The 14,973-nt window shown below is 34.2% G+C and overlaps 1 protein-coding gene across 2 annotated transcripts in view; it reads left to right on the forward strand.

Annotated features, from left to right (window-relative positions):
* LOC135849515 (extracellular sulfatase SULF-1 homolog) overlaps positions 1-14,973 on the forward strand; it is an 84,089-nt gene that overhangs the window by 60,517 nt on the left and 8,599 nt on the right. For both annotated transcript variants that reach the window (XM_065369991.1, XM_065369992.1), the window contains exons 4-7: positions 2,076-2,227; positions 13,156-13,325; positions 13,413-13,563; positions 13,659-13,834. In XM_065369991.1, coding sequence (XP_065226063.1) covers positions 2,076-2,227; positions 13,156-13,325; positions 13,413-13,563; positions 13,659-13,834 — 649 coding nt within the window. The remainder of the gene's footprint in view (positions 1-2,075; positions 2,228-13,155; positions 13,326-13,412; positions 13,564-13,658; positions 13,835-14,973) is intronic.

The raw sequence follows: 14,973 nt of genomic DNA on the forward strand, positions 1-14,973 counted from the left end.
TGAAGACGACTTCAGGTGGGTTTTAACCATTTCGGAGCCTCCAGCGACTTCTCGAAAATTACTGGAGTCTCCATCAAATTTTTGAAACTTGAAATTCCCACAACATTTTATGAAATGGAGTTGGGAAGCCGAAATTTAATCTGCAAACTTAATTTCAATACGCTACGAAGTCGACTGCTGTAAAAAAACCAGTGAAAATTATCTTTAAAAATAGCAAATTTTCAGTAAAATTGATCAAAATATAACAAAAATTGCTTTAAATGTCGTCACGAAGTTGTTAAAATGAAATTAGAATGAATAAAAATGATCAGAAGTTCATTAAAAGTCTCGAAATTTGAGCAAAATATTGCAAAAGTTGATTACCATAAAATATTTTCTCGATATTGAATTGAATTGTGTCAAATTTTGCAACAATTTTGTTAAAATGTAGTGAAAAAAAATTGAAAGGTTACTGAAAATTGATGTATTATTGCGAAATCAGAGCAAATTCTTTCAAAACATGCGTAAAATATCAGAAAAGTTGTCGACTCTTACGAAAAAAATTGATCAAATATTATCAAAATGGAATGAAAATTTGCAAAAATTACCTACCTACTTGAAATTTTGTTAAAATGTCGTGAAAATGGTTGAAATCGCAAAATTTGAGCCAATTGTCTCAAAAAGTGTCTGAAATATCAAAAAAAAAAGAAATTTTGAAAAATTGATCAGTCATCTGAAATTTTGGCAAAATTACTCAAAAGTGGAAATACTTTTAAAAAATGACTAACTAAGAATTGATGCAAGATCGCAACTTTTATGCAAATTTTCACAAAACATGTCTGAAATACCTTTTCAAACAAAATTTTAAAATTATAAAAAATTGATCATCTTATCTGAAATTTTTTAAAAATTACTTAAAATTGGTTGAAATTGATGCAAAATCTCAAAATTTGAGCAAATTCTCTCAAAGAATACCAGCAGCATAAAAAAATTTAAAAAATTGATCAAATACCTAAAATCTCGTAAAAATTGTCTGAAAATTAAAAAATTGATATAACATCGCAAAATTTGAGTAAATTTTTGCAAAAATCGTTCGAAATATTTTTGAAAATCACGAAAAAAAATTGGTCAAAAATATCAATTTTGTGCAGTTGAGCTACGATGAGTAAGAATTGCATAAAAAATCGTTGAATCTTAAATAATTGAAAACATCTTGAAAGTTAGCATTTATGTGGCTAATATCACTTTCAAAGGAAAAAGTATGATTTTTAAATTTCGAAAAATTCACTACAACTTGAAAAATTTATCAGGGCAGTTTTGGATTCTAGAGGACTTGTATTTCGAAATTTTGATTTAGAAAGAGAATTGTAGCAAGCAGTATTCAAAAATTTCAAGAATCTGTGCTCCTAAAATAATTCTAAATTCTAAAATCAACCACTTCGTCTCCCTCCTCTCTCCCCCTCCCATATTTGAATAAGTTCGCGTGATTTAAAATTGGCCATACTTTGTATAATATGCAATGTGCTAGAAATACGAGTGATTTTGCAAAAAAAAAAAAATCCTTCAAATAACTTGGGCTTGGCTTCTCTTGTACATTGAAAGAGAAATAAGTCTGATTCGAGCATCGATTCATGGCCCATTCTCAAATTCAACTTCACCTTCAAAAAATAGCTACAATAATAATAAAAAAAACGTAGCTAATTGAAAGGGCTCTGCCTCGATGATATCATCACACTATAGTAAAATTTTTTACACGCACGAAACATGTTTGAAATTTTGTAATCGCTGGCGTGTTTTTGGAATTTGATGATGACTGACTGTGAGGAGCGCGTGTTTATAGAATTATCTTCGCTTAGACGACGGGATGGTCTACTATAGACGATATAGATGGACATGCACAGCGCAAATATGTATGTATAGTAAGTACAGGACGATGGAAATCTTGACTCGAGGATTATATTGTGTACATGGGCGAGTCTCGAATCGAGTCCGCAGTATATACACACATTTGAATTCTCAAGGTTTAACTCGATTTTGACGGAATTCTCGGCAGTTTTGTTTTTCGTCGTCTTAATGAAGAATTTATTTGTTCGTAGGTTATTTCGGTAAATACCTAAACAAATACAATGGCTCCTACACACCACCCGGTTGGAAAGAGTGGGGTGGACTGATAATGAATTCCAAATATTACAATTATTCCATCAACCTGAATGGAAAACGAATAAGGCATGGCGATGATTATTATAAAGTATGATACGCGCTATAATTAAGTAATTTTTAATTTTTATTAAATTTTTTTTAAGGCATGTAATTTCCATGTAATGTGGTTGGTTACTTATATACCTATTGCGAGTCGTGTGGTCGTGATATTTTTTTTTTATGGCGAAACATCAGCTTATATAAGCGTTAAGAAACTTGACAACCGGATGCCTAAGTCGTGATCGAGTAAAACCGACACAATAGCGCGAAATTTTCCTTCTTGAGTCGTATGTATCTATGTACGAGTAGGTATGATCGTTCTGCAGCTCGTATTATTATAGAAAAAAAAGGTCAGTTCATCCGAACAGGGTATTTTTTTCCTCTTTAACTCTGTCAAGAAGTGTCGAAGACTAGTTTCTAAATTGTTTAGCTGAAATGTTGATGGTCGGTGGCGTCAATGTTTTATGCATTTTTATGTTAACTATGAGCAATATAAGACCTGTATAGGTAAAGTAGAGTATAGATGAAGTAGGTACACCTAGAGAACCGTGCGTATGCATTTCTAGGCGTTTTTCGACGTCTAAATGAGACACGATGGTTAATTTATTCGTAATACCGAACGTGTGTTGTTCCTGGAAACGGGCAATATTCGTTTTCCATTGTATAAGTAATTGCATTAGAGCTGGTGTAGTGTTTGAGGCCACAACACCGGACGAATTTGCAATTTCACTACTCTCTTGGGATTTGTGTTATGTTTCCAAAATGTGTGGTAAGGTAATTGGATTAGAGTACCTTCGGTGGCTTCGGTTCCGCTCCCTTTGATGATGTGGTCTTTTTTCGAGCCACGTGGGAAGTTGAGGGATGAAAATTAGTGGTTCAGGTTTGCGGTATAAGCCTACCCTAATCCATTTTTTAAATATTGTGGGAATTTATTGGCTTTTTGTGCTGGAGATGATTTCCACAGTGACAGAGAATGAAAAAAAGAGGATTGTACGTATAATTTTTCATTTTTTTAAACGATGAGATGAATGGAAAGAGTTTTCTTCATTTTGGGGGGGGGGGGAGGGAGGGATTTTCAAGTCGACATTTAGGATTTGATTTCATACAGCAATTTTTCGCATGGCAATTAATTTTATTGATAAGGAAAGTATTTCAAGTGGCACAAAAATCTGAGCTAAGACTGAAAATTGGCAGAGCATCAGAAAATATTCCAATGCAATATTCGGGTGTTGAATTCAATTTTCAAAATTTAGGTGAATTTTTTGAAAAATAAAAATTTGACTAATGGCAATAGTTACAATTTGATCCAGTGTTTGTTTTGAAAATTTGATCTCATCCAATGTCGACCTTTCAAATCGACCTAGAGAACTAAATTTTCGTATGCGTCCTATTTTGGACCAGCCGAATCGATTGGAAAATTTTTTGAACCGTTTTGAGCAGTTCTGGAGCCTCCAGTAGATTTTTGAAACTTCAAATTTCCATAGAAATTTTACAAAATGAAGTTGGTAAGTGAAAATTGACTCTGTTTTTCAATTTCAACATGCCCAGTTGACTGAAGGGGATTTTAAACTGGAGTTTTTTGTAAAATTGGAATTTCCAGAAAGTCTTTGGAGGCTCTAGAACCGCTTAAAACTCTCTCTAGTTGTCTCAGCATGTTGAAATTGAGATATTGGGTGAATTTTAGCTTTTCAACTTCATTTGGTAACATTTTGTGAAATTTCCAACTTTAAAAAAATTTGTGCTGGAGGCTCCAGAACTGCTCAAAAGAGTTCAAAACCGTTTCCATTCAATTCGGAGAGTCGAATATCGGGAGAACCCCAAATTTTAGCTTTCTAGGTCAACTTGGTAAAATTTTGATTTTTTCCCCATTTTTGGCCCAATTTTTTTTTTTTCAAAAATGTACCCAACCACTACAAAAATCTACAAAAATCAAATTCATTGAAATTCAGCGAAAAAAAATTGCTCAAAAAGATTCAAAAGTTGTGTTTAGAATGACGATTTAATCATCAAAATACCTAATCGAAAAATGTACAAAATTTTCAAAATATAAAATTTGTAAAAAAAAAAACAAAAATAAATGAAGATGAAATTACAAAAATTGATATTAAATTTTTAAAAAGTCAAAAATATAATACATATCAAAAGTGCATAAAAAATTGCGAAAATGTCATAAAAAATATGGAAAAAAATCCTCTAAAATTTTCAAATCACATGTATAATTTCAGAAATCTTTTTTTCAAATTTCAGTGAATTTCAGAAAATCCAAAATGTCAAAATTTGATCAAAAATTGAAGGAAGAAGTCAGTTGAATTGGGATTTCCACTCAATTGTGATTTTCCGAATCGATTGTTGATAATTTTGAGCTATTCTGTAGCATTCAATACATTTTCGTTCTGATGACTCTTAAAATTTGTTTGCTGCTGAAGACTTTTAGAGGGCTCAAAACGCCCATTATGCATCGATTTGTGGGAGGAAGGGGAAGCGGAGGGATGAAAACACGAGTTGAATCTTTCAGGTGGACCAAATCCACCATTTCTTCCTCGAGTAGTTCGCGAACTTTTGAGTCTATTTTTTGAACTATCGTCTGAGTGAAAATTTTTCTGAGAGAAGGAGCTCAAATTAGTTCCAAAGAATTCAACTTTGGGGTAGAAGGAAAAGTGAGTTGACGAAAAATTTGTTGATAAATTTTCAAAATTTTACTTTTTATTTATTTTTTTACAATTTTTTATCTTATAATGTATACCTATCATTGACTAGATTTCCCATTAAAGCTAGATTGAAAGAGCATGAAAAAATTTATCACCAGCCAAAATTTCAAGTGCCAATAAAGGGCATTTTTGAATTTTTTGGCGAGTTTTAAAAAATTAAATATTGACAAAAAATTAGGAAAAAATCAAACTTTTATCAAACTGACCTCGAAAGCTAAATTTTGGTATGCATCCTATTTTTGATCAATCGAATTGATTGGAAAAATTTTTGAATCGTTTTGAGCAGTTCAAGAGCCTCCCGTAGATTTTTTAAAGATCAAATTTGAAGTTGGCAAGCGAAAATTTACTCTGTTCTCGAATTCCAGCATGCCGAGTTGACTGTAGGTGGTTTTAAGCTGTTCTGGAGACGGAGTGGCGCCTCCGACGATATTCATGGAGTTTTTTTGTGAAACTGGAATTTCGAGGAAGTCTTTGGAGAATTCAGAACCGCTTGAAACCACCTCTAGTTGACTAAGCATGTTGAAATTGGGGTATGGAGTTAATTTCAGCTTTCTATAACTTCGTTTGGTAAAATTTTGTGAAAATTTTAATTTTCAAAAATATGCTGGAGGCTCCAAAACTGCTCAAAACGGTTCGAAATGGTTTCCATTCAATTTGGAGAGTCGAAAATAAAGTACAAACTAAATTTCAGTTTTCAAGATCGAGTGAGTAAAATTTTGATTTTTTTCAAATTTTGGCCCAAATTTGATTTTTAAAAAATTGCCAAAAATCGTAAAACGTAGGTACTCGGGTATTTAAAATTTTGGTAGGGAATATATTTTTGCATGCTTTTTGCTCTTCAGATTTAGTTTTGCCATTTATAGAGCTTTAATTTTGTTTCGGATTTTTCCGACCACTGGTTGATTCAAAAAATGATGAAAATCTTGAGAAAAATAATCTAAAAGTTATAAAAATTAAATTAATTAAAATTTAACAAAAAAAAACGCTCAAAAAATCAAAAATTGTGTTGAAAATGTTGATTTATCAAAATAATTGAAAAATGTACAAAATTTTCAAAATAAATACATATAAAATTTAAAAAAAAAAATCAAAATGAAGATCAAATTACAAAAATTGATATAAGTAAAATATGTTAAAAGTCAAAAGTATGATATTAAAAGTGCATACAAAATTGCGAAAATGCCATGAAAAATGTCGAAAAGAATTCTCTAAAATTTTCAAATCACCTGTGAAATTTCAGAAGTTTAATTTCTATTTCAAATGTCAGTGAATTTTAGAAAATCCAAAATGCCAAAATTTGATTAAAAATCGAAGGATTAAGTCTGTTGAATTGGGATTTCCACCCAGTTCTGATTTTCAGAATCGATTGTTGATAATTTTGAGCTATTTTGTAGCGTTCAGTACATTTTTGTTCAATATCGTTCTCATGAATCCTAAAATTTGTGTGTTGCTGAAGACTTTTGGAGGGTTCAAAACCACCATCAATCGATTTGTGGGAGGGAGGGGAAGAGGAGGGTTGAAAACACGAGTTGAATCAAATTTCAGGTGGACCAAATCATTATGAATCCATAATCCATCACTTCTTCCTCGAGTAGTTCGCGAACGTTTGAGTCTGTTTATTCAACCATCGTCTTTGTGAGAATTTTTTTGAGAGTAGGAGCTCAAATTAGTTCACACGAATTCAACATTGGGGGGGGGGGGTAGAAGGAAAGTGAGTTGATGACGAAAAATTTGTTGATACATTTTTAAAATTTTACTGTTCATTTTTTTCACAATTTTTTTTTTCTTGTAATACATTAGATATCATTGACTCGATTTTCCATCAAACTCGCAGAATTCTCAAATTCTTTGATTTGCAAGTTTTTTGAGACAATGAGGATGGGAATTTCAGAAAATGCTTAAAATTTCTCATTTTTTATGAAATTAGTTTCTGAATTTTTACTTTTAGTAATTTGACGACACGACGAAGTCTTGTTGATTTTTAAAAAGACCAGTGACGGGTGAGAGGGGAGTTAACCTTCCTTCACTCTTCCAAATCTGCTCACATAGCAATAATTTCTTTAAATCTGAATTGAATCGTTCGGGAACTCCCAAATTTATTTTCCAATCATTTCTGTAAGTGAATCGTTCGCGAACGACTAACGATTTTTTTCACAATTTACCCATCGTATGTGTGATGAGAGAATGAAGTTTTTTTGAACAACATTATAGCTGAAGTTTGAATCATTTTAGAGAGATTCGTTCATGAACGAATTCTTTCCAAGTGTAAAGAAATAATTCCATCTGAAATTGAGGGGGGGGGGTAAATCTCTAGGAGAAATTCGCAATCATACTGACGACGTTTAAAACTTTGATTTTTGTAGGTATCCAAAAATTGATGGATTTTTTTGTCACTTCTTGAGAATTTTTTTCGGAAAAATTATGCAAAACTTTAGAAATTTATCAACATTTTGAGAAATTCACTGATTGTTCAGTAATTTGAATATTTATTGATTTTTAAAGAGGAGGAGGGAATTGTCACCTTTCTACATAAATATTTGCCTGCTATGTATTAACAATTTTTCTCAATTTTATTTACCGTGATCAAAGATTGTTTTGAGAATCATTCGAGAAATTTTAGAGTCTTCTCTTTAAATTAGTTTCGTATGCACAATATTTGAAATGAAATTGAGGTCATTTCCAAAAAAAAAGTTACGAATTGCAAAAATTGAAGCACCAAGTTTACTCACTTACTAATACTTGAAAATGTGATTTTTCAGAGTAATTTAATTGTTTATATACGATAAAACCTTTTAAGGTAGTCGAATACTCGTATTTTCTTGGAAAATCAAACTACATACATACATAGTCAAGTATTTAATTCGATAAAACGATCAATTCAGCTTTTCATCGTGATCGATGTGCGTACATTTCCCAGAAAGAGCTACTAATAAAATTGAAATCGTAAAATATGAGCCAATAGGTTGATTTAACGGGGAAAAAAGCAATATTGCCAATTTTTTGAGCACATGGGTGATTTTTTTAAAAATAAGTACCTACTTCCATACTTAATGTGTCCAGTTTAGCAAAAAGTGCACACCAAGAAGAAGTTGACCCGCACCAGTCTGCGTACATTATTAACTTCTACTCGAGTAAAACGTGTATTAAAAAAAAATTCATATTTTTAGAGCGTATTTTTTTTCGCAACAATTTAATCGTATTTTACGTACATTGTTTACGATGCGACAGTACGCCAGCAGCACGAGCTGAGATTTTTTTCGCGAATAGCCATTATAGTATGTAGACGGCGAAAGCAATGGCGAAAATAGAATTATTTATATGGGATTTCTCGTAAATAGTGTATTTTTTAAAACGATTTTACTTCCGGTCGAAAGTAAAGTACCATATATACACGGTACAGATCTAAATATAAAATTCATCCACCTATTTTATTGGGTTCTTTAGCCGACCGAAATAGCCATAGTTTACGAAAACATCTTCTCGTATCGAACATTTTTATGGGAGACAACGAGGTCTTGAAAATATCTCGCAAAGTGCCTAACCTAACCAATCCCAATACTCGGATACGTTTTTATAGTGTCTTGGTCGATTGCGGATATAAATTCATTTTGCGTCGATATACGAGTGAAATGTGTAGGTGGAAGGTGTGAGTAGGTATCTTATCTATATACCTATATTTTGTTTATTGTGTGCAATTTTTTCTGAGTTGACCTATTTTTTTTTTACCCCGTTCGTTAAGAGTGCTTTTTATTGTGATAGTTCAAGCACCCTTAGCTTTGGAATCGTCTACCGTATCGAGGTAATTGAAGTACCACGAGGAAATGTGATTATATGAAAGAGCTAACTGTGGTAAATGCCAACTTTAGGAATGTAGGTGGTGATAAGGAGCAAAATGTATGTACGTATACCTGCTACGTAAAGGGTTATATTAAAATTTGGGAATCGGAAATACGATACTAGTTTCATGGAAAGGTTCGTTCTGTGAGTGAAGAATGAAATGAAAAATTCGGTCACGTGGAGAAAAAATTCAGCAAGAAGTTCATGAACGAATCGGTTCTTGAGAGTGAATCGTTCGCGAACGAAACAATTTACTCGAACTCTTTGTTTTTTTTTTTGTAAGTGAACAGACAACAGAATTCCAGATGAGTCATTCCAGAAAAATTTGCTAAAATTGCTCACTTTAGTTCCGAATCGTTCGAGAACGATTGAATCAGAATCATTCGAGAACGTCTATCGCAGGATTACTTTCCATTGGGGATTAAAAACATTTTTTCAGTATTGAAACAAATCATTTTCTCTGAACTAATTTTTCTTGCAATGAATCGTTCGCGAACGGTTGATCGGTTTAGAAATGAATCATTTATAAACGAAAAAATGATTTAAAAAAAATTTTGTTCGATCAATTTCTAAATTATTGGCCAATTTTTCATCTTGAATCGTATCTCGAACAAATTGAATCCTCATTATGAATCCTTTTTGAACGAAATGATTCAAAGAGTTTTTGCGAGCAGAAGTGAGTTACTCTCCTGAACTTGAAGTGGTAATGTGAAAATAATGGGTCAATGAACGATGAATCTATTTATTCAGTGAATCGTCCATGAACGAATTGATTCATATAGAAATGAATCATTCGTGAACGATACAATATATTCGATATCGCCATTTTTATGACGTTGGAGAAAGTTTTAGACGAGTCGTCCTAGACCATCCGGCTGTAATTGCTCATTTTTTGTCACGAATCGTTCGAGAACGATTGATTCAGTATCGTTCACGAACGATTAATTCAGAGTCGTTCACGAACGATTGATTCAGAATCGTTCACGAACGATTAATTCAGAGTCGTTCACGAACGATTGATTCAAGATCGTTTACGAACGATTGATTCAGAATCGTTCACGAACGATATTCAAGATTGTTTACGAACAATTGATTCAGAATCGTTCACGAACGATTAATTCAGAGTCGTTCACGAACGATATTCAAGATTGTTTACGAACGATTGATTCAGAATCGTTCACGAACGATTGAATCAAGATCGTTTACGAACGATTGATTCAGAATCGTTCACGAACGATTGATTCAAGATCGTTTACGAACGATTGATTCAGAATCGTTCACGAACGATTAATTCAGAGTCGTTCACGAACGATTGATTCAAGATCGTTTACGAACGATTGATTCAGAATCGTTCACGAACGATATTCAAGATTGTTTGCGAACGATTGATTCAGAATCGTTCACGAACGATTGAATCAAGATCGTTTACGAACGATTGATTCAGAATCGTTCACGAACGATTGATTCAGAATCGTTCACGAACGATTAATTCAGAGTCGTTCACGAACGATTGATTCAGAATCGCTCATGAACGATTGATTCAAGATCGTTTACGAACGATTGATTCAAGATCGTTTACGAACGATTGATTCAGAATCGTTCACGAACGGCTGATTCAGAATTGTTTGCGAACGTCGATCGCAGCATTGCTTCCCATATACCTATACATTTTTTCAGTAGGCAGCCAGCAGGCCTACTAGAGCAAACCATTTCCACTGAATTAGTTTTTCCTGCTATGAGTCGTTCGCGAACGATTAGATTTGTTTTGCAAAGAGTCGCCCTCAAACAAAGTGATTTTTGAAACAAATTTTGTTTGAATAATTTCTGAAGAATTTGATACTTACATTTTTTATGTTGATTCGCACTCTGAACAAAATGAACTGCCATTCTGAATCTTTTTTGAACGAAATGATTCAGAGAGCTTTTGCGAGCTGACGTACCTTCCTGTTTTGAACGTCACTATTTCTAAGAAAAAAAAATGTTCCATTGAGCCATAAGTTCATTTTTCCAGTGAATCGTTCGCGAACGAAATGATTCATAAAAGTGAATCATTCGTGAACGAGAAAATTCATTTTAAATCGTTGTTTTTTTTTTATAGAATTGGAGAGAATTTTAGAGCGAGTCATACCACAACATCGGACTGTAATTGCTCACTTTTCGTCACAAATCGTTCACGAACGATTGATTCAGAATCGTTCGCGAACGTCAATCGGAGTATTGGTCTCTTTTGTCGTAGAGAATTTTTTCTCCATATCAGAATTGATTACTTTCACTGAATCAGTTTTCTTCTTGCTATGAATCGTTCATTAACGATAATTTTGGACTGAATCGTTCACGAACGAAAAGATGTTTGTTGGAAATCTGCTTTGATTGATGTATTTTTTTTTTTTTTTTTTTGGGTGGATTGCTTCAAATTGAGTCGGACAAATTTTTTAAATCATTTGTCCTACGGACCCATTCATTTTCAATGAAACGAATCACTTCAACTGAATCAGTTTTTCTGAAAGTGAATCGTTCGCGAATCATTAGTTCATTTTTCTAATGAATCGTTCACGAAACGAGCTGTAACATTTTTCTCATCTTATGATTTGTTAATGTGATTACGTTCTGTTAACAATGGTTCTTACGAGTGATGAATTCATTTTTTGAACGAATCGTTCGCGAACGAATTGATTCTCACAAAGTAATCGTTCGCAAACGATAATTGTTACTTTTTTATGTTGTTTTTATGCAATTGAGTGGAACTTCAGATGAAATCATCTTAAAGCAACTGACCGTAATTGCTCATTTTTGATTACGAATCGTTCAGGAACGATCAAATCACCGTTCGTGAACGATATACATAATTAACTCGAGAATCCCTTTCTTAAACCAATTGATAAAACTTCATTTGAGTCATTCTGAAATAAATGGCTGTTTTTGCTCAATTTTTGTCACGAATCGTTCACGAACGACTGAATCAGAATCACTCGCGAACGTCGAAGTATTTTCTTCCATACATTTGGTATGTCATTAAAAATTGCTTTAGCATTGAAGGAATGGAGGAAATCGTAAGCGAAAGATTCAGTTCATTGAGGAATCAGAACTACCATCGTAAAAAACGAATGAATTGCTCCTTTATTAGATGGAAAATTTCGTTCATTATTCTTTAATCTTCATTTAAAACGGGAACAACGACTCCCACATCGCTTCGAACGATTTTTCGGCGGGAAATAAGGCGAATTAGGTGGCACGTAGGCATACCCAAGTTTCTATGTCCAATTTCGTCTGCTACATTTACATTAGTTACACGATGTCTGGACGATTTGCAAGTTAACTAGGTTCCCATCAGATATTCTAATTAACGACGTCGCTTCGGCTTATCTCGATGACCACTCCAAACACCCATGGAGTTGGTCAAACTAGGTACATAGCTACATACAACAGTTCCAAATTAAACTACCGCACGAAAACTTCTCAATTAAACCGAAATACCTGTGTACCTACCGATTTGGCAAAAGAGATACGCTGGGCTGCCGCAGCAGTCCGCAGATTATTCACCAATACGACGAGAAATTTTACACATCGCCATCGTCGTAGGCGTGTGTACGACGTGATCATTAAAATACTTCTATCGAACAGATGCAAATTAAGAAATAAAGATTAGTCGTCGATATTAATTATTATTAATGGTCGAAACAGAGAGAGACAGAGACAGAGAGAAAAAAAGATTGAAATGACTTTATCGAGTACAGTTGCTCGGTACCCACTATACGATTCCGTTAACCGAATGACAGAGATAGAAAAAGAAAAAAAAATGAGAGGCCACCGTGAAAGTACAAATATCTCAGACCAGAGTGGAATTTTTATTGCATTTTTGTGTCGGATCTAATCGGCTTTAATCGTACATTCAGAGAGAGCCAGTTTCATTAAAAAATTTTTATTGCTCGAAAATTTTCACCACCGACGAGTCGACCTGTAACTCGTTCCAGTTACCGAGAGTAGGTACGACGCAGGGACGACGACGGGACCGGTATAACAATGAAATTTTATTACCTTATAAATCAGAAAAGTCGATTCCAATGGTAGCCCCATGCCCTTAAACTAAGGTGCTAAACAGATCTTCGTCGTCGTCCTGACTATGCCTACTGAGCTGCGGTAAACTTCTCTCGAAATCCAAACGTTTTCATCCTTGAACCTTGATCGGATAATTAAGTGTGGGCTCGAGAGCCCGTTTACGATTTTTGCAATCGCGACGCACTATTTATTGCATGTGTGGAGATTGAGAGACTTCTTGAACAAAAAACAACGGCGAAATAAACCGAAACGCGACAGACGAGGGACACGAGCCATCGAGCACGATTCGCAATAACGATTAATCAATTCAATATGTTTTCTTTGTCGTGGTATGTGTGGTGAGAAAAGAGATAAGTAGCCTTGGTATGTCTTTCAGGATTATTACCCGGATTTGATCGCCAACGATTCGGTTAATTTCCTACGACAGTGGAAGGTATGGAACTCGAATAAACCATCTTTGCTAGTCATGAGCTTCCCAGCACCCCATGGACCTGAGGATTCGGCTCCTCAATACTCGGATATGTTTTTCAACGTTACCACTCATCAGTAAGATAAAATTTTGAATTTTGAACAGGGATTTTTGAAGAAGTTTCTGAAATTAATGAGTACACTGGCTTATGGTTATGTTTTCAGTACACCTTCTTATGATTACGCTCCTAATCCGGATAAACAATGGATACTTCAAGTTACCGGGCGAATGATGCCGATTCATAAACAGTTCACTAATTTATTGATGACTAAACGTCTGCAAACGCTGCAGAGTGTTGATAGCGCTGTGAAAAAAGTAAGTGATTTCTTGATACAGGATATAATAAGGAAGTTGATAGATCACTCGAGGGATGTGGTATTGATTGAAATTTTTGGTTTGTTCTGTTTTAGGTATATGATACCTTGAAAGAGATCGGAGAGTTGGATAATACGTACATAATTTATACTTCCGATCATGGATACCATCTGGGTCAATTTGGTCTGGTCAAGGGGAAGTCGTTCCCGTTTGAGTTCGACGTGAGGGTGCCTTTTCTAGTCAGAGGACCAGGCATTGAGCCAGGTAGTATGTAAGTACGTTTACTATGTTGAAAACATTCGAGGTTTTTTAAAAAAAAAAAAATACCGAAAAAGAAGAGAACGAGATTGAGAAAAGTAGATAAATTGAATTTTTTCGGACTTGCGTACTTTTGAGTGAATCATTGTGAACGATTTTCACCCTTCCCATCATCTTCTTTCTTGATTATTTTTCAACTTCGAAAATCAATTTGAAGATCATCTTCCCTCAAGTATCATTATTACGTGAATAGTTATTGATCGAATCGTTCGCGAACGACTGATTCATTTCCTCAAAAAAATTGATGTTAGGTGAAATCATTGATGATTGATGTGAAATATGTATTTACCTGCACCAATATCATTTTGTCGGAGAATATTTTTTCGAACCGTTCACGAACGATTTGAATTGAATTGGAATTCAGTGAATCGTTCTTCAACAATTTGGGATAGGATTCAGTGAATCGTTTGCGAACTTTTTAGGAGCACACTTAGTGACTCGTTCACGAATGATTTAAATTAGGGTTCAGTGACTCGTTCGTGAATGATTTGAATTAGTACTTATGTGTAGTGAATCGATTGCAAACGAATTTGAAACGATATGGAATATGGATTAAGATTCAGTGAATCGTTCGCCAACAATCTGGATTCAGATTCTGTGAATCTTTAGCGAATGTTTTTGAGATGAGATTCAGGCTCAGTGAGTCGTTCGCGAACGATTTGAATTGGGATTCAGTGAATCGTTCATCAACGATTTGGATGAAGATTCTGTGAATCGTTTTCAAACGTTTTGTTTTTTAGAGCGGATTTAGTGACTCGTTCGTGAACGATTTGAATTAAAATTCGGTAAATCGCTCACCAACGATTTGGATTCAGATTCTATGATCCGTGAATCGTTTGCGAACGTTTCTTATGATGATGTTTGGTGGTGAGTCGTTCGCGAACGATTTGAATAAAGGTTTAGTGAACCGTTCACCAACAATTTGGATTCAGATTCTGCGAATCGTTTCAAACGTTTTGAGAGCGGATTTAGTGACTCGTTCGCGAATGATTTGAATCAAGATTCAGTGAATCGCTCACCAGTGAATTGGATTCAGATTCCGTGAATCGTTTGCAAACGTTTTTGTTTTGATGATGATGTTTGATCGTTTGG

This window comes from Planococcus citri, chromosome 5 (assembly GCF_950023065.1).
Source record: "Planococcus citri chromosome 5, ihPlaCitr1.1, whole genome shotgun sequence".
NCBI lineage: Eukaryota > Metazoa > Arthropoda > Insecta > Hemiptera > Pseudococcidae > Planococcus > Planococcus citri.